At 33.4% G+C, this 21,492-nt stretch overlaps 1 protein-coding gene across 5 annotated transcripts in view; it reads left to right on the top strand.

Moving 5' to 3' along the window:
* Positions 1-21,492, top strand: part of GRIK2 (glutamate ionotropic receptor kainate type subunit 2) — a 629,459-nt gene that overhangs the window by 473,145 nt on the left and 134,822 nt on the right. For 3 of the 5 annotated variants that reach the window (XM_068550777.1, XM_068550778.1, XM_068550779.1), the window contains exon 11: positions 14,264-14,487. The exons of the other annotated variants lie outside the window; for them this stretch is intronic. In XM_068550777.1, the coding sequence (XP_068406878.1) occupies positions 14,264-14,487 (224 nt within the window). The remainder of the gene's footprint in view (positions 1-14,263; positions 14,488-21,492) is intronic. 5 annotated transcript variants of the gene reach the window in all.

Here is a 21,492-nt window from a genome sequence, read left to right as displayed (position 1 = left end):
ATGATTATTTCTGCATTTTTATTTCTAGAGCGTGCTGGGCTATGTTGACTTTGTTCTGACCTACGTTACCACTTTTTCCCTTTCTTACAAGCCATACTCTCTGGGTCGCTACCCCTCCATCATTAATAATCTTCCCTCGTTTCCATTCTCTTCCTTGATTATTTCCTGTCGTGTTTGGCCTCTCTGCTGCTGAGATTGCTCTCTCCGTAGCCAGGTCAATGACGGCTACTCTGTCTCACCCACTTATCTCGAGAGGCTGGGTCATATCTAAGAGACTGACTGGATTAGGCAGCACAAGCTAAACTCGAATGTGGTTGTAGTTTATACCTACAGAAATTGTTTCTCACTCCCTCTGAATATAGATTAAAGGCCGGCTGAGGGCTCTGCTCCATGTTTTCTCACTAGAACCCAAACTGATGGAACCACTGCTATGTGGCTGATCATCACATCAGGGAAAGAGTGGGAACATGGTGAATTGGACACTGTCTCTTAAAAGCTTCTTCTTAGAAATGAAAGCACACTGCTTCTGCTTATATGCCATTGACCAAAGTAAATCATATGGCTGTGTTCAACTTCGTGGGAGGGAAGGAGGATAGTCTACCGTGTGCACAGAAAAAGACAAATTGAAATATAATGGAATAGCCCCAATGCTGTGCTCCCCATTGCTGTTCTCAGTTCATGAATTCTCTAAGCTCCAGAAAAGCCATGCTTCTCTGAGGCACCTGTCTCTGGATATACCATTCCTTCTCTTTTTTAAGTTATCCTCCGCTCACTTCTTAATCACAGTTACTCATCCACTGTTGACTTCAACAACTGGATCATAGCCTTTCACTTTAAGATGGTTGATTTTATGATTCTAGATAAATTCGGTGTCCTTACAGAAGACCCATCCATCACCATGGACCCTAAGCTTCTTGAGTTGTTCATTCCCAGGAGCCTTTTAGCCACATAAGTCTTATATATGCCTATAATTGCGTCATAATCATTATTGTGACGCAAAGTACCTTAACTCTTAGATCAATAACTCAGCAATTCAACTCCTTCCCTTCTTACTTACGAATGTATTTGACCACACTACACTTGTTTTTGACCCTCTCAAACCTATGAGTTAACTAATCATCTATTTGTTTTCCATTTATTAATTCTCTCCTCTCCTCAAATTTCTCCATATCCAGCTTAGTTTCTGTGGCTTATTGTTAGAGACATTCCCTTCTAGTACCAAATTTATTTTTCCTCTGTCGTTTCATAGCAAAACTTGACCCTGTATTTATGTCATTATCTTCTTCGCTGTGTCTGACTTAGAACAATAAACGTAGCTGGAGAAAATCAACCCATTGTGAAAAATGCAACCACTATAAACTGATAGTAATCTCAAATGAGCTGTCAACACTGTCACAACTGCTACAAACTCTTTCTAGTCACCACACTCTCTTACATTCTGCAACACTGCTTTTAAAGTTTCTTTCTACTTCTCAAGTCTACCAGTCCCTCTCCAACTCAGAGCAGAAAACCTGGTGTCCTGCTTCTAAGAGAAATAGATACCATGAGATAAGAATGTCCTACCTCAACCCTCACCATCAAATTTACAATCATGGCTTCATTAGCACTTGTTCTCTCCTCTTCTAAGTTTGATGGAATAATTGGTCCTACTTAAGGATGTGCTTTTCATCTTTTCCATTCTAGCTTGTCTATCCAGAAATTTTTAGACCCATGTTTCTTTCTTTCTCTGCTTTAGACATCTAGGCCTTTCTCTTCTGATCTATTTATATTTGTATTTTTAAAAGACCATCATTTCTCATTTAAAAAAAATCTCTTTCAGCTGTCACCCAACGTTTCAATTTCCCCTCTGAGGTGAACTTCCTTGTCGTCTTTAAATTTCCTTCTTTAATTGGTGGCCCTAGCTATCTCACATCTCACCCATAATTGTTTTTGAACTAACATGTCATCAAAAATTACTCTTATTAATGTCTCCAAGCTGCTAAATCCAGTAGATATTTGTCAGGCTTTATCTTATTTGATCTGTAAGAAGCTGTTTGCTCAACTTACTACTCGGAAGCATTCTTTTCCACTGGTTTCCATAAAATTTCCCTCATTTTCCTGTTGCCTCTCTTAGGTTACTCTTTGCCGTCTTTACCGCTTTGAACCATCTTTTAATTGCTGCTAGAAAGAGTGCATATTATAATAGACTTAGGGGAAAAAATCCTGTTGCTTTATTTCTTGTCACGATGATGTAAAAACATCAAACTTTGACAGAGTCCTCTTTGATTAATTCCTATAACCAAAATCCATGCAAAATAAGCAGAGTAAGCCCGACTAAAGCTATCAGCCTCAGGGCCCCTGATCCATAAGTAGGGCTTATTGGTCAGAATTATCCATGGATTGAAAGTGCTCTATGTGAAATCTAAGTCTGAAGGCAGGCTTACTGCTTGAAACCAGGGCTTTGGGTGTGGCTTCCTTACTTGTGAAAGCACCACGAAAATTCTGGTGCCCTGAGGCTTTGGCTTATTTGAAAGTTGTGGTCCTAGGTAAACAGAAAGGCACAGATTCAGTCAGATAACTAAGAACTCTGTCAAGTTACCTAATTATTTTGGAACTAGATATAAAATACCACCAGTATCACCAGGGGATGTGAACCTCTAATCACCCTTATGAAACATTGCTATGGATTGGAAGATGAGAGAGGTGTCACAGAGTGAAAGAAATAATAGAACCACTAGAAAGGAATCTGTAAGGATATATGAGAGAGTGAGAGAGGGAATGAAATAGATAAAAATAACAAAAAATGCAAGTTCATATTGAAAAAACACAATTGAACATGAATTTTATCCTTCTGAAATACATTTTGTAGAACTATCTGTCAAAAATTTTTAAATAAAAACTAAAGGTAAAATATCTTTTAAAATTCCATACAATACAAAAAATAAATTGTATAGTAAAAATTATATATGAAAATATGAAAAATAAAAAAATAATGAAAGTTTAACTAGTATTAAAAAGTATCATTAAAAAAACTCAGTAGGCAAGGTACGCTGAACACAAAAAGAGAGTGAGTTAAAAATAATGATTAATTTAATCAGCACATAGCACAGAAAAATGAGAAAATATAATTTGTGAAAGAAAAGATAAGAGACATGGAGGATAAGGTGAGAAACTCCATCATATATCTAGTAGGTGTTCCAGAAGAAGACAATGGAAAGAATTGCAAGGAAGCAGTATTTGAAAAGATAATAGCTGAGGGTTTGCTGGAATTTTGGTAAAATATTTACCACTAAATCAAAAATGTACTCTGAGTAAGAGATAGGATAGCTTTAAAAAATAAATAAATTTACCTCACTGTGAACAATACAGAGAGAAAAAACATTACAAGACAAGCCACAGACTGATTTCCAATGCTTGTAACTGACAAAGGAATTTAAGTGTTCAGACTATAAGAACTTCTGCAAATAGGCAATGAGAATGGGATATGGACAGAGACATGGGTTTCTAGAAGATCAAGGCCAAGGGCTCCATGAGCTGGGTTTGATGATATGGGAACAATTCCTGGGATCTAGGAGCTAATGCTCTTATCCAAATGGTGGGCAAGAGGAAAGAGTAAGGCACTCTATCTTGCTGTTAATGAATGTTTACAGCCTAAGCAGCAGGAGGTAGTATTGAAGTATACTGTCCAAATGGTGAATTGATCAGCTAAAAGAAGGTATATTATCATGAAAATAATGCAAAAATCCCGATAGTTCCAGCCCAAAGGCAATATGGCTATGGCTGCTTAATTAAGGGGTCTCCATTGGTGAAATAGATAATTTCAGACTGAGGATCTTGCCATCTAATATAGAGCACTAGACATGGAAACTTTAAGTGACTAGCAAACAACCACCACACTGCTCAAAACTCAAAGTCAGTGAGTCTTGCTTACTGATGTGGAGGTGCTCTCTACCTCCACTCTCCCGGATCCTTCTCACCATCTCTATTCCAATCCCAGCTTATTCAAGGACAAGAATTATTAGAGATTGGGTCAAAGTCTTCCTGTTTCCAAGAGGGACTAAAGACCAAAAATACCTGTCCATGTATATTGGAGAACTTTGGTGAGGTAAGAAAACTTGTATAGCTTTGTTGGATACAGGTGACCAAGGCACCATCCTACCCACTCTCATTGGTGTCGTGGGTCATCCACATTCTGCTAATCAGTTTCAGTCAGGATCCACAATGGAGAAAGGAATCTAACACAACATTGTGTTAAGGGTCCTTTGGGCTAATTCAATGTACTGTATTTGTTGCTTCTACCTCTGTATGTAATAAAAGGAACTCATCTGTAATATATCTTTTCTTAAGGCCCAGAGGGAATCTTCCCAATCATAAAAATTTACATATAGAAAAGTCCTAGTACCTTTCGATCCCATGATCCTAGTGACCCTTTTGAACTATAAGTCTCTGTGGCTGATGCTTTTGCCTGTTAATGTCCTGTATCTGAAGTTTTCCCTCAGAGTTCTGGACTCATCACCTTCTAGACACGGCCACCATCTACACCGTTTTAAAAAGCTGCTATTAGTCTGCAGTTAGACCATTGTTGAAACTGAATGCCTGATCCACAGAAATCTTGTAACTCCATGGCCTGATAGTCCTATTTTGAGGTAGGCCAACTTAGACTTTAATAACTAATGTATGGGAAGACCATAAAACTTTCACTTATCAAGTGGAAATAGTATATATTCAAGAACTCAGCCAGCCAGGCAGCAGTGACATCTTGGCTTTACATGAAACAAGGTAACTTTTGGGGGAAATTTTATCCTCTACTTCACAGCTTAATGTAGCTGCTGACTAACCAGGGCCCTAGATTCATAGAGGTTCTTCTAAATGCCTAGACTTGGTTCACTGACAAGTTGAAACATAGTGTTGTCCTCTGGGGTCCTGTGGCTCTCCAGTATCAGGTTAGCCATACAGAACCCAAGCTGGACTTGATCTTTCTTATTAGTGGGCAGAAGTCAAGGCTATTCTTCTAACTCGTGCTATGACTCCAGCTATTGCCAATGCCCTGGGTTTTAGTCTGCTCTTTGGAAAGCTAGATTCTGGTAGATTAAATATACCCCTATTTGTGGCTTCCAACAATGGAAACAAATTCCGGCTGCTGATTGGAAAGTTTTGGTCACTAATGAATTCAGAATCTATGCTTATTAACTGCTATATTGGTCTTTCTCGCTCATAGTTTAAGTCTCAAAGCATTCCATGAATTTTCTCCTAACAACTCCATTGATCTTTTCCTCATACAATTCATTATGTTTTTACCATTCCTCTGGATATTTCTTGCTTCAAGGAATCTTATATAAGCTCTGTTTAAATATCTTTCATCCCCACTCTGCCTAGTCTACCGGTAAATACTGATTGATAGATCCTGTTATATTGTTTCACACATGAGAAAATAGAAGCTTATTTTACTCTACTATGAGATATATTTATGTGAACTTTTAAACCAGTGAAGAAATAGTAATTACCTTCTGAAGTCATGGGCATTTAATATTTTTATAATTTAGTCTTTGTTCCAAGTTTTTGTTTATACAGATACAGAAAGATAATCAAATTGATTATTGTTCCCTCATAATTCTGGAAAAACTACATGGACATATAAAAAAGATAAGAATCTGTAGCTTTTTTTTTTTTAATTAATTAATTAATTTATTTATTTTTGGCTGTGTTGGGTCTTCGTTTCTGTGCGAGGGCTTTCTCCCGTTGTGGAGAGCGGGGGCCACTCTTCATCGCGGTGCGCGGGCCTCTCACTGTCGCGGCCTCTCTTGTTGCGGAGCACAGGCTCCAGATGCGCAGGCTCAGTAGTTGTGGCTCACGGGCTTAGTTGCTCGGCGGCATGTAGGATCTTCCCAGACCAGGGCTCGAACCCGTGTCGCCTGCATTGGCAAGCAGATTCTTAACCACTGCACCACCAGGGAAGCCCCAATCCGTAGCTTTGAAATACACTAGCACTTTCTTCAATGTGTTATTTAATATTCGATATCAGAGGCTCCATCTGAATTGTTCAGGTTAAAATACTTATGAAAGGGGAGCTTATTTTCCATTATCCTCAAAATACAAAATATATTGACTGCTTTTCAGAAATTAAAGTTAAAATAAAACACTCCTTTAACTATTTACTAATTTCATATTTTTAAAATAATTTATTATCAAAAAAGAGCTGTGAGACTTGCCCGGTGGCGCAGTGGTTAAGAATCCGCCTGCCAATGCAGGGGACACAGGTTCGAGCCCTGGTCCGGGAAGATCCTACATGCCGCCGAGCAACTAAGCCCATGTGCCACAACTACGGAGCCTGTGCTCTAGAGCCCGTGAGCCACAACTACTGAGCCCACGTGCCACAACTACTAAAACCCGCACGCCTAGAGCCTGTGCTCTGCAACAAGAGAAGCCACCGCAATGAGAAGCCTGCGCACCACAAGGAAGAGTAGCCCTTGCTCGCCGCAACTAGAGAAAGCCCGCGTGCAGCAATGAAGACCCAACACAGCCAAAAATAAATACATACATACGTACATACATACATACATAAATAAATAAATTTATATTAAAAAAAAGAGCTGTATTTTTACTGAAGTTAATCTGTAAGTTTAGGTCAAATAAAAATTTTTATATGTATCTCAGTCTTAACATTCTTAAATAAAATGACCACAAAAATTATCTGGATTTAGCTTACTGCTCATAGTTTTGTTTCATTTGATTAGTGAAGGTCTTCAAGGTAGAATACATGTATATTTAAATGACATGTGTTGTTCTTTCCTACTGGAATAAAAATATATTTTCAGTGAATAAAAATTATAAAATTGAGAAATAATATAATAAACAACCATAATTCTACTAACTAGGAACAAACATTATTAACATTTTGCTCAATTTATTTCCACTCTTGATTCTATACTTTTTAACCACGATGTTATAGAACTTTTCAAACATGTGCAAATAGGAAAGTAAAGTTATATTTCATGTACCCATCACCAAGCCTCATGGATTATAAACTCATGGCCAATTTCATTTTATCTCTACTCCCACAAACTTGCTTGCCACCTGCATTATTTTGAAGCAAATCCTAGACTTCATATCATGTCATTTATAATACATATATTTCAGTATTTATCACTAAAAGAGAGGAACTAAAATTTTTTAAATGGCCACACTCTCATTATCACATAGAAAAAATATGATCCCTTAATGACATCAAGTACCCAACCATCAGTACTTATTTACATCTTTCTGGTTGTCTTCTAGCATTTATTTACTTATTTAGTACTTGTTTACTTGTTTAAATTGAGATCAGTAACAATGAATTGTGTGAATGTCTTATAGGCTCAAGAAATAACCTGATATTTTAAATAGCATGTTGAATTGTTTCTAGTTTTCTGTTTTGAAACTTGCATATAAGTTTGTGTCAAAGAAGTGATTCAACATCTCTCATTTCTCAAGTACTTGCTTGATGAATACATAATAACATTTCGAGTAATATTGTAGGATTTTTTTCCTTGTGTTGTTTTTAATGTATGTTTAAATATCACCATAGGAACTGTAGAAAGTAATAGAATATCATTCCTATTTAGGTGATTGTCTTTAGCAGAATAAAATATTTTCACTTAATCTATAATTTTAAAAGACATTAATTATTTTAAAATTAGGAAATCTGTAATACCAAAAATCCAGAAAGAAAATGTCAGAAACACCATCATTCAATGCTTTGCTCACGAATAACAGGTATACAAAATGCCACTTTGAAGTATTAATATTCATGATTTCCAATTGTTTTTAATAGAAATTTAGTTTTCCTGAAATTATCAATGTGAAAAAAAACCCTCAATCTCTATGAACCTATTTTTTTTCTGAAGTAGCTAAACTAACTCAATTAATACATTAAAAAATAAATAAATCTCATAGAAATATTGCAGTGAGAGAAGAGATAGTGTAACAATTTTAGTACAGGAATATTATTATTTATAAAGCATCCATTGAGAGCTTACAATTAAATCAGATCCGGATGGGAATGAAACAAAACAAAACAAAATAAAAGCAAACACCCCCTGCCACACACACACACACAAATCAATGTTTTGGAGCTGTGGCTCTTCTGAAGAATTATCAGTTGAGAAGTTTATTTTTTATTCTGTCATTAGTGGCAAGGTTGGTAGATTTAGTCAATATCATTTGAAATTATCAGCAGGCTTACTTAAGCATTAATAAAATGACAGCTGCTGAAGCAGCAGCTGAATCTACTACTGTTTGTGTTTAATGCTTTCTTAATTGTCCCTATCCAGGTCCTACAAGTGTGAAAGAATTCTCCTTATTTAATTAATAACTCAACTGACTATGTTACTTTCCATTGTGTACTAGGTGTTTACTACTTGGTTTGGTGAAAAGCAACTATAAGGCATATTTTTCAAATATAAGCTTATGTTTTATGTGTGTTCTATGTGTGCTGGAAGTCAGTAGAAGATTCTGAGCAAGAAGTGATAATCTGGTATGTGCCTAAAAAGACCTCTCTGGTCTTTGGATGAAAAACAGACACTAACTGGGCAAGAATGAAAGCAGGGGATCAATTAAGAGGTCACTGCAAGAGTCCAGGCAGTATGACTGGGAGGATAGTGGTGGAGCAGGTACGCCATGTGTACAGAAGGTGAACTGTGTTTCCCTGAAAGTGCCCAGAGGTAAAGCATTTGTTCACATCATACATCGTGAAGAATTTGGGAAAGAGTGCTGTCACTTATAAGTGATATTAAAATTAATATACATAATTAACTAGCTTAAATTTCTTTACTAAATCAATTAAAATATTCCAATTTATTCATATGCACTTACTACTTTTTAATTATTTTACCTATTTACTAAGCATTTCACAATATTATGGAAAAGAAAACAATGTTTAGAACTGGCTTTCCGTTGTTAAATTGCAAGATCTTTCAGAAGTATGCATAAGATGTTTCACTGACCAGATCACATATTATAACATAATATGTTCTTTGATTCTTAGGACTTCATTACGAAGGTTTTCTCAACATGATCAAATTTGCGGTCGTTGTGCCATTCACGAAGATATGCTTTGTTATCTAATTTTTGTATTAGGGAATTAGAACTTAGACCAATAAATTTTACCATTCTTCTCTAATCTTTAATGAGACTTTAATCAAAGGGCCGCTATTAGCTATATAATTCCATAAAGAGAATTATTCTGTTCTCCCTAGATGGTTAGTTCACTAGAAATTATATTAATGTACAAATAAATCTCATTTCTAGAGCAAGATCAGAAAAAAGTTTAATTTTAAAATTCTCTGAGTGATTTCCTTTTAATTTTCTTCGAACATTTTAGTAAGTTAAATTGAAACTGTTATTCAGCAAACATTTACTAAGCGATTCCTTGGTGTCAAATTTTGTCCAATACCCTGCAGATGTTAGATTGATTATGATCATAGGGCTAAATAAGACAATTTGGAAGAGTTTCACATAGAATGATAGAATAGTAAATTAATGCTTATTAAATTAATAAGATAGCTGCTGCCTAGGCATCTTTGTGAAATTTCCAGGGAGGAATACTTTACCATTTTCTCAGTTCAGTGATATGTGCTTTGATTGAAGAGAATGCCTTCAGGCTTCAAAGTGCTTATACTCTCATAATACAGTTGAAACAATGTGTGCATTCAAATCTCTCATATCATATTAGGTGACTTACATGTGAAAAACTCAGAAAAAACACAACATAAAGTATTGTTACATGTTAAATTATATGGTGAAGTTTATAAGTGCATAAAAAATTTACTTAGGAGAAATTAATGTGTACAGAATGTTCAGGGAAGGCTACATTGGAGAAAAAGAATCAGAGATGTGTCTTATAGATTTATAAGATGTGTCTTACAGATGTGTCTTATAGTAGAGAAAAGGGGAGATCATTTGGGGGCAGGGGAATATGATGCATTTGAATGATTGTACAGAAAAATGGTGGGAAATGAATATGGTTAAGTCATCTTTGGGATCATACTTTCCTTAAACTCTCATGATTCTGGTTTTTTCATCTGTAAAAAAGGAAATCACAGTACAAATTTGAGCTGTTGTGAGAATTAATGGAAATATTATAGGCAAAGAATACAACACAGTCTTGGCCCACAGTAGACCCATTTGATGCTAGCTACTGCTAAGATATTCTTTTTTTCCTGCTACTATCACCCTCCCAATTCAGACTTCTGTCATCTCAGACTCTTTCTTCTAGATGTAATGCAAGTATAATTGTTTGGAATGGTCTCCTCTGAACCAGTCCTGTGATAGAAGTGAGCTCTCCCTTTTCTTTGTATCAATACTATTCATGTGATACATAACAATTTACTTATTTTTCTTTAGATGAAATCGTTTCTTTTTTTTTTAATTTTTATTTATTCATTTATTTATATATTCATTCATTTATAGCTGTGTTGGGTCTTCGTTTCTGTGCGAGGGCTTTCTCTAGTTGCGGCAAGCGGGGGCCACTCTTCATCGCGGTGCGCGGGCCTCTCACTATCGCGGCCTCTCTTGTTGCGGAGCACAGGCTCCAGACGCGCAGGCTCAGTAATTGTGGCTCATGGGCCCAGCCGCTCCGCGGCATGCGGGATCCTCCCAGACCAGGGCTCGAACCCGTGTCCCCTGCATTGGCAGGCAGACTCTCAACCACTGTGCCACCAGGGAAGCCCGAAATCGTTTCTTTTTAAAATCAGTTCTGACTACTGGCTCTTTCTAATGCAGGAATACTTTATTCTTTAAAATAAAAAAATCAGTGACTAAATCTATTTTCAAAGAATAGATTTAGAAGTTCTGGGATTATTCCATTTTGCCATCAAGGTCTTTTCTCCAAATGCTCTGTCTTTAATAACATGATATTTGATGGGAAAATACCACATCTCTCACTATAAACCTCTTTGATATAATAACATCTTGATTAGATTCCAAAATAGTTATATTATTAATGGATATGTAATGAAGATAGATCTTATTCACAGATAATGCTATAATGTATAAATAAGTGCTCATCTTTATTGCTGCAAGATAGTCCTGATATCTCATTTTGTAAATGGATTTTAAAAATGTACTTGGTGTGCAATTAGATACTGCTTATTTTTGACAATTGATATTTGATAAATTTTGTGTGTTTTACTGTTAATAGTTAACAACCTAGTTCTAATTAATTAATCAATCAACATATAACACATTGAATTCTACTAACGAGGATGTGGTTAAAACAACCTGCTCTTATTTAAAAATAATTAATAGGTTTTTAAGAGCAGTTTTAGGTTTATAATAAAATTGTGCAGAAAATAGAGTTTCTATATATCTTCTTCAATTCTACCCCCTTTCCCTACGATTTCTCTTATTATTAACAGATTCCATTAGTGTAGTACATTTGTTGCAATTGATAAACATTTATTGATACATTATTATTAGCTAAAGGCCATAGTTTTCATTAGGGTTCATTCTTTGTGTTTTCCAGTTTTATGGATTTTGATAAATGCGTAGTGTCATGTATCCATCATTACAGTGTCATGCAAGATAGCTTCACTGCCTTAAAAATGTTCTGTGCTCCTACCTATTCATCACTTTCCCCCACCCCTGAACACTGGGAAACCACTGATCTTTTTACTGTCTTTATAGTTTTGCCTTTTCCAGAATGCCATATATATGAAATTATATAGTATGTAGTCTTTTTATACACATTGTTCACTTAGCAATTTGCATTTATGGTTCTTCTATGGCTTTCTATGGCTTGATAGCTCAGTTCTTTATGTTGCTGAATATTATTCCTTTATACAGATGCACGTCTGTACATTTTTTTAATTAAATGGTTAAAAGTGTGGGTTTATATCTTTTGTTTCAAATGACTAATTTCTTTTATAATTGAAAGCATACTATATAATTTTTTTGTTTTTTTCCCTTTAATAATTAGAATATAACTTTTTTAGGCAATGCTAAGTAAATTTTGAAATTTGGTGTATGTCTAGTCAATCCTATTAATATATGCCTGTAGAACAACATTTTTGGAATAATATAGTAGTTTTGTTTTAATATATGTTACTTGAATTGTTTCCTCACTTTTGCTGATATATATTATGAATTTAAAAGTACCTTACCAGTTTAAAGCATACTCACTGACACGTTTTATATGTGGTGAAATTTTGCTTTCCATGTGCCTAGGAGGAGGGTCGGTTACAAAGTTAAGTGGCACATGATAAACTATGCTGAATTCAACCACCAAAACAGGAGCAAACCACCACTCTATTTTTTCCTTTTTTTTTTTTTTTGACCTGGAATCCTTGTCTCTTATATTATCACTTTCCTTTCCTAACAAACTTGTTTACTTTTTCAAACCATCTCTCCTTTGTTGAAAATGTTCTATTTGCATGAACTCTGCACCTGACCATCTAAGTTCTGAGACTATAATCTATCAATTCCTGCCCTTGGTTCTATATATTTCCCTTGCCATCTCTGCATTCATTCTACATGAATGAATGAATGATGTCTCCATGATTCCATTTCTGGTTTCTGAGATGCATGACATGGTTAGTTCTAGGTATAGATTTCAAAAGCTTAGGTTTATGTCCTTGGTTCCAATGCTCAATTAGTTCTATGACAATGAACAAGTTTTTAACTTCTGTGGTTTCAGTTTCCTTATCTAAAAATGGGAATAACAGTAGTATTGCATAAGAATTAAATGTAACAATTCAACTAACCTTCTTAGCACAATGCCTGTTGCATAGCAAATGCTCAAGTAGCATGAACAATTATTATTGTTAAATTGCCATTCCTTGACTTATGAATGTGAAATATGATTGTACTCTTGCCAGGACTCTGAAGATTTGTTTTTCCTTGCTGGTTGTTAGGAAATATCTTTCTCTCTCCATTGTTACTCTCAAAGATATTCTATCCAAGCATCTCCCACCACCACCCACCCGCAACACACAAATGCATACAAACGCATACTCAGAATAATATTGTCAACAAACTTAGCCTCTCAGAGAAGGTTCTTCCTTAAGTCCTCCAACAATCCCTGAGACAAGGAAACAGTAGAGGACCAATTTCATTCTTTTTTTTTTTAAAATAAATTTATTTATTTTATTTATTTATTTTTGGCTGCGTTGGGTCTTCTTTGCTGTGCATGGGCTTCTCATTGCGGTGGCTTCTCTTGTTGCGGAACACGGGATCTAGGTGCGTGGGCTTCAGTAGTTGTGGCACACGGGCTCAGTAGTTGTGGCGCACGGGCTTAGTTGCTCCACGGCATGTGGCATCTTCCTGGACCAGGGCTCAAACCCGTGTCCACTGCATCGGCAGGTGGATTCTTAACCACTGTGCCACCAGGGAAGCCCAAGGACCAATTTCATTCTGTTGTACATCTTTCTGTAGTTCTTTAAGATGAGCATTTCCGTATATTCTCTAAAAGCTCCATATGTTTATAAAAATAAAAGAAATACAGAAATACAGATTCCCATCATGGGTTGGAATAGATGCCTTTGTTACTTCAAAATATTGTAATTATTTATTTCAATATGTTAGAGCTTAAGTTCATCCCTGATAGATGGTTAAAACATGGTGAGTGAAAAGCATTAGTAATTTAACATCTTTAAGCTACCTGGAAAATTAGCAACTTTGTGACAATTGAAAAACTCATTTCCTAATGCGATTTAGGCAAGGCTGCAAGGATTTTCTTTAAATAATATAAAACAAATTAGAGAGATAGTAACAAAATTCAGGGGCAGTAAACAAAATCACATTAAAAGAGGATTTTCACAATGTTAACTATTTAAAGAATAAAACATTTTAACTGTGCTCTATAGTTTTAAAACCAGAAAAATAAATGTTTCTCGATTATCAGCTAAATAATTTGAGGTAGTTATTATTATTTCCAATTTGACCAAAGTATTTATAAAATCATAATTGATAGTGTTTTTAAAGTTTAAATTAAAAGTATTATGAGCAGGTTTAGTAGCATAATAATCCAGGTACTAAATGTACAATGGTTTCTTCAGTGTTTTTCATCCTATACAGTTTTTCTTTCTATATCTACTTGAACTAACTGCTGATTTGTTAATCTACAAACTCATAGAAATGAGTAGCAGAGTAAATCAGATGCTTCACTTCAGAGTTAAGAATGCTTTAAGTGTTAACATGACTGTTGCTGAGACAATTCTTGAGTGTAAGGTCTTTGTTTTGTTTAATATGGTTACTACTTTGTTGTGACTTAGAACACTTTTTTTTTCCTTTTTTGTGTTTCTCTCTACAGAAAGCTGACCTTGCAGTTGCTCCACTGGCTATTACCTACGTTCGAGAGAAGGTCATCGACTTTTCCAAGCCCTTTATGACACTTGGAATAAGTATTTTGTACCGCAAGCCCAATGGTACAAACCCAGGCGTCTTCTCCTTCCTGAATCCTCTCTCCCCTGATATCTGGATGTATATTCTGCTGGCTTACTTGGGTGTCAGTTGTGTGCTCTTTGTCATAGCCAGGTAACATGCTCACTTTTGTGATTTTTTTGGCAATTGTTACCTCCTTTTTCTAACTAATAATTGTCAAAAGTCACAATCAATGTTACTTTTCTTTTTATTTCCCATGGGGTGCTGGAGAATAATGAACTTTTAAGAGTCATATAACTTATTAAAATGTACTCTGATGCCTTTTTGGGCAGAAAGCATGCTGGCTGTGTCAGTAAGCTATAAGTGTAGTAGAGTTTACTCTTCTGAATAAGAAGCTAGAAACAGTTCAATTCACAGTGATATAAAAATTGTTTCCTCATTTTGAAAATTTATCTTGAACCAGGTAGCAAAACACTATGTTTTACTTATTTGAATTAATAAAACAGTTATAAGAAAAACCAAAGTGGTAACATTTAAAAGGAGGCTTTTAAAAACAAATAAACAAAGGCTAGTTAAAAATAAGCATTTTAAGTATAAAAAGACTACCATGATTTTCTACCTAAAATTTGTCATTTTCTTTTTCACAGAATATATCACCACAAAAAATTGCCTTATTTTTGTTGACATGTAGGGTATATTTCAATCATAGCATCAGAAACTCAAATGCCTAAGTGAAAAAATAACATATTTTTATATTTTTATAATGGCTTTTAAAATCTATGATATAGCTCAATATATGTTGCTTTTGCTACTTTATTGTTACTCTGGAAGTGGAAATTTGTAATCATTTTTCATTTATGCTTACCTCACTACCAAATTTTCAACAGATAGATTATTTTGATATGCTTTAGCTTATTTTTACCTTAATTAAAGAGATTAAAACTGTCCCTGGGCTCAGAGCTCTACTGTTACTTGAATGACTTTGGAAGTCACATACTCATTATAGTCTTTGAATTTTTATATTCTATCAGATATCAGAAAGCTCTAAATCCAAGATGAATTAGAATGCTACATATAATTTTTTCATGTTGATAATAATACTTGTAATGTATAAATATAAATATTTTTGCCTTAAATTCAAAATTAAGTATTAAATATGTGGGTTCTTTTTTCAATTAATTTATGTGGGGTCTTCTGATCAGTTATCACTAAGGATATTTGTCCTTCCTTGAACTTTTTTTTGATGAAGTCATATTTTTTTTCCAAGCAGTGAAAAGCGCTTAGTTTATTCAATTAAAAAATAAATAAAATCAATTTTAGAAGTAGCATAATATTTTTGATATATTTTTATATGTTTACATTTTATAGTTATACACATAGATATTTCTGATACATTTACACATAAATGTTATACAGATTTATAATTTTTCCACCTAATAGGTTCAATATTAACACATGAGTCCTTCAGAAAATTATCAATTGTATTTGACTGAAAATTTGTATTGGAACCATATATGCATATAGCATTTGTAGCAATATGGTAGATTGAGTTAAAATTTTTATTTGAAGTTTAGAGTTTTTCCCCCCAAATGAGAATTTGGAGTATGAAGTTCATAAACCTTTAGCTCCAGTTTTTTCCATAGCTTGTACAAATAAAACAGCCTTCTCATTTTTGAGCATCTTTGGACCAATTGCATCTTTTTTTATAGTGACTAACACAAGCCATCCTGTTTTATGTACGTGCAGAGAAGTGAGTTCACAGATTACAGCTTAAATAATTCAATGACTAGAGAACTCTACAGCCTGCCCACAGAACAAAAAGAAAAAAATAAATATTCCGAAGTATAGAAAAAACAATTCTTGATGTCTGCAGGTACACCTGTTCCCTCTTAATCAAATTAACTAAAGTTCTCAGGAAGGATATAAATAAAGCCTAGAGGAACATGTCCTGAGACAGTTGTGAGGCAATTGTGTGGCCATCAATCAAGCTGAATTAAGTTCTAATACAGTTTCCAGGGGATCCTAAGCAGAGACTATTGTGTTACCTCAAATTCAAATTAGAAATTTTAGCTATTTCTAATTTTCTGAGCCTAAATCTTCTAAAATTAGATTCAAAAGCAGGTACTGAAACATCTGAGTTTTTTTCCAGCTTAAAAGAATATTAGCAAATAGAGACGTGATATGGATATGCATTTATCTAACTTTGAAACATTTCTAAAACTCTCACTTTATATCAAATAATATAATATCTGTAGAATTATGATAACCTGTATTAATTTTACTCGAAAGAAATTCATCCATGTCTTTCTATCTGAGAACATAACATTAACTGGTGTGCCATTTTTTAGGATCTTTGAATTTTAGAATATTACTGTTGAATTTTGTCAGTGATTAAATGAATGGATTTGAAAATGATTCTACTTCAGCATCTTATTCAACGATGTGAAATGAAGTTTAATATCTTCATTTATGGGCAAATTAACAAATATTCTATTAAATAATAAATAATATAGGATATCCTATATTAAGTAATAAATAATATTACATATTCTTGGTAAAGTAATATGTAATATAAAAATCAATTCTTTACAGATTATCTCAGAATATTTTCTTCAATTCTCAACATTATTATAATCTTGTATAAATATTATCAAATTAAAAAACACACTAAAACTCAGATTAAAAGAAAGTTTCTTGGGTAGAGTCCATTTAAATTCTAAACTGAACCTCCAAACCCAAATGATTTTGTATAAGCAAAATCCACTCTGACCTGGTATTGAACTCTGGCTACCGTGAAAGAAGTTCATGATGTGCGAATGACAGGAAAATGTCTAAATTTCAATTGTAGAACTTAATTACCTTTCTAACCAAAATGACATCATGATTATTTGTTATCAATTCAAAATAAATGTAGCATTTTTATTTTATCTGTGAAAAAAGATTATGTCTTATGCCATATAGAGATCACAGATGAACATATTAACATCATTATTGATGTCAAAATAAGTATGGCATTTCCTTTATGTATATTCTTTGTCCTATTGATTACAAAGAAAAGAAACAAATTACATTAAAAAATTCTCAGATATCTGTTTTATTTTCACTGAAATTCAGAAAACAAAGTTCTAAAATAATACCACTTCAACAACAAAATTTATATTTATTATCAGATATTATGCTATATTGAATTCTAAGAAGTTATGTAATATCTACTTAGAATTAAAATAAATTTTATCTCAAAATTAAAATATAGTAAATGATTTAAATATCATTACAATTTTTAATTGGCATTACTTTACTTTTGTTTCAGTCACCAGCTAATATTGTCCCAATTATTATTGTTACAATTAATCTTCTATGTCTTTTTAGCTACCAAGACACACCTTCAATTTGTTTTCTGTTTCTACTTTAATTATTCCATCAATCATTCACTCAATTAGTCAAATATTTCTTGAACCTGTAGTGAACACTGGATAATTAGGATTCCATGAAGTATTATGCATTAATTTATATCCCTCATCTATTCATTAATTTATTCAACATGTATCTACTGATTACCTATAATGTTCTGAGAATTGTACCAGATGCTTAAATCCAAGAACAAACATGGCTTGATACATTTTTTCATTAATAAACTCATAACCAATGTGTTTATCTGACAATAAATATGTACTGGCCTTGAATGAAAGTCATGAAAATGTTTTATAGTTATCCAATGTTTTTTAATGAATTACAAGCATTTTAAATATATTTATCTAAAAATGACTTGTAACATATATTTCACTGAAGAGAAATATACAACTATAAAGGAAATAAGACATTAGGCAGATTGTTAGTTATCATTAGAATACTAGATTTGAGGCTTATTGAATATCTGCTGTATCATAGTATTAACAATATTAAATTTATGATAAATTTGTAAGTGATAATTATTAATATATTATATGTTTTTAAAATTAAATTTAAAAGTAAATAATGATTGTTACCATTTTAATATTTCCCCTCACCTTCATTTTATAAGAAAAAAGATTATCTAAGAAATACTTGAAAATGCTCTAAATTTATTTTAGCATGTGTTAAGAAAAAAATACATTGTCTTATTTGTCTTGGTATGGTTTTATAATCCATGATCTCTTGCAAACAGTTGCATTGTTGTTTATAGCATAATGACATAATCAGCATGCTTATCTGAATTAGCTGAGAACTCTTATTTAAGAGTAAAGATGAACCTGAGGTACTGCATTCTAGATATAGAATGGCCTTATCCTAGGTATTCTAAGAATAGCTCTTGGCTGACAGAGGATTAGGAAGAAATCTTGTCCATGATGGGCTTGTGCTTAATCATATATGCCCCTAAATCTTCTTCCCTCTCTTTGTATTCTTTTCTTCCTTTGATCTAGGTATATTAGTATAGGGATGGCAATTAGTCATATAAAAAGCTTATTTAGGGAACCCACCCTTTACACTAATGAGAGATATTTTTCACCTTGCTTCAAATATTTCCTTTGTTAAAAAAATAGATAATATTGATATAATAGACCCTATTTATAAAATAAGTCAATTTAAATTACTATAATATTAGAGAATTTAAAATTTTCTTTTAGCCATAGGTGTCACCAAGACAACCAGAGCTGTTCTGAAATTTAGCATGTAAATTTTGGTCTAAGGTCCTTAGTAGTTTGATATACAAAGATGAATAACTGAAAGTCGAACTTAAAAGAAAGGAATAATGGTATACACATTTCCCTCCAACAGGATTGATGTAACCTTAATAATTATTCACTGAACATATAAGAACTTTGCATATTTTATTTTGAGATTGACATTTAAAAATTAAATACAAATAAACTCTGGAGAAGAAAAATAATACTATACCAAATTTGGTAGTAATAAATTATTACAGAAATTTCTTAGATTACTTAAATGAACAAATGATTATGCCTAATATAGGAGAAAGAGTAAAAGAAGACAAGCAATATTGACCAACCTGGCTTTCTTAGCAAGAATAGCAAATCAAGGATACTCAATGTGTTATATACATAAGATTAGTTTTTCTAGGTTAAAAAGAATATAGGAATTTCTTGTATGATTTTGCATTGAATTACTTTGCCTGGTTTTTAAGATATTAGAATATCATCTATTATATTATTGGATTAGGTTGCAGGGGAGCAAGGGACAGTCTCCCTAGAATCTGCTCAAGGGTTTATTATTACAGTGACTGCCAGGCCCACCTTGACATACATTTTGGTTCTAACATGGTCTGCGGTCACAAGATGACAAGGATATTGCCTTACTGAGAGTCCTTATACTTGCAAAAATATTCTGTATTTCTCTTGGAGCTCAGAGGTAAAGATCTAAACATAGTGTTTTTGATGGTTTAACCGAGTTCAGAAAACCATGTCGAAAGTGCTTGCATTAACAGCTTTGATCTCGGCTCCTGACTAGTGTGCAATAGCTTTTATATTCCTGTCACAATGATGGGTGACATTTAATGTATGGTGAAGGGCAACAATGAATTATTATGCACTTGGAAATGGATTACTCTTTTGGTGGGATGTTCAATGTTAAACTAATCTGCTGTCAAAAAGACTGTTGTCACATTGAAATGAAATGCCAATTTTGGTACATGCCTTTGCCACCAACTTTCCCACCTCTTACTAGAAAAGCATTTCAGTTTTACCTCTCCATAACATAATTTTAGATGTATTTTACTTTTATGTTTTATTTTTTTTAACTCTAGTATATTGCAGGGAATCCTATCTATTATTCCTCTTCCCATTTAGAAATTTTCCTAGAATTTAATGGAAATTTGGTTTGAAACAGTACTCGTCTGCTAGTATGCCTTTCACACCTACGAAAGTGATTATTATAATTGATTATACTAAGAAATTCCTCAATTATGGACCTAAAAGTCAACATTGAATAAAACTAAATGCACTTTCAAATTACGTTTCCATAGGAGTTGAGGCTACTTCTATATTAACAGATTTATTTTTACAATTGCTATTTGGTAAACCCATTATAAAATAATTTACCTCTTTATTTTTAATGGTTCCAATAATATTCATGGTTGAAAGTATAGATGGAGTCAGTAACCCAGAAAAAATTCTTAGTTATTGTAATTGGTAGAACCAAACCAATTGAAACTAAGTTGAGTCAGTGACTTATTTTCAACTATGGTGAATATGGTATCTAGACAATTGAGACAGTAGAAATTTTGACTGAAATTATCAGTATAGGGGAAAGAAGATAATCTCAGTCATCATAAGAGAAAATAAACATATTCTGCTTCTCAATTTTATAATTATGCTAGACATTTACGAGAATAAAAGATATGATAAAAACTGAGTAACACAAAGACAATTTAAAGTTAAAGTGATTTTTTGGTAATCTTCTGTAATCAAATGCTTCTTGACATTTTATTTTAAAGATAATTATGCTTGAGTATCTTTTAAAAGTCTCTACATCTCTTTCCAAATTATTTTTCCACATAAAAATGTTTTTGATTATTAGGACAAAATTAAGTATAAATGTAAGAACAGAAGTTTGATAGCCCATTTTTATATTTTGTATCCTATGGATAAATTATTTGCCTCTGTGCCTTTACTTGCTTCCATCACTGAATTGAATTCAAAGACTCCTAGAAGCAAGATAGCTTCCTCTGTCCAGTCATTGCAAGTGTGTCCATTCCATAAATATCTTGGCCAATGAGCTTCTGAGAACTATGGTCACCCTATGATGATTTGTTTCAATTTAGAAGTTCCACAATGCCTAGCTCAGTAAATCACAGAAACTAATTTTAATAAATTACAGTATATAGAGTCACATTAAGAAACTTGAGAATGCTAAAAACTTGAAGTTGAATTTTATTAAATTATTATATTTGTTACCAAAAAATGGCACACCTCTGTTCTTAATGAATCCTTTATGGAACATGTAGTTATATTTTACACACACACACACACACACACACACTCATACATGCACACTTCCTGATGAGAAGCAGTACATTGTAAGAAATTTTTTTCTTTGTTCAGATTTGGAAAAGGAGTGTGGTGGCTCTTTGGCAGTTACTACCATGTCTCTTGTACATTTCTTATTAGCTAATTCAGATTGAAAAGCCAATAGGACAAGAACAATACTATGAATGGCTTGTTT

This window comes from Eschrichtius robustus, chromosome 9, assembly GCF_028021215.1.
Source record: "Eschrichtius robustus isolate mEscRob2 chromosome 9, mEscRob2.pri, whole genome shotgun sequence".
Lineage (NCBI taxonomy): Eukaryota > Metazoa > Chordata > Mammalia > Artiodactyla > Eschrichtiidae > Eschrichtius > Eschrichtius robustus.
Note: the sequence above shows the minus strand (reverse complement) of the source record. Positions and strands in the feature narration are given on the sequence as shown.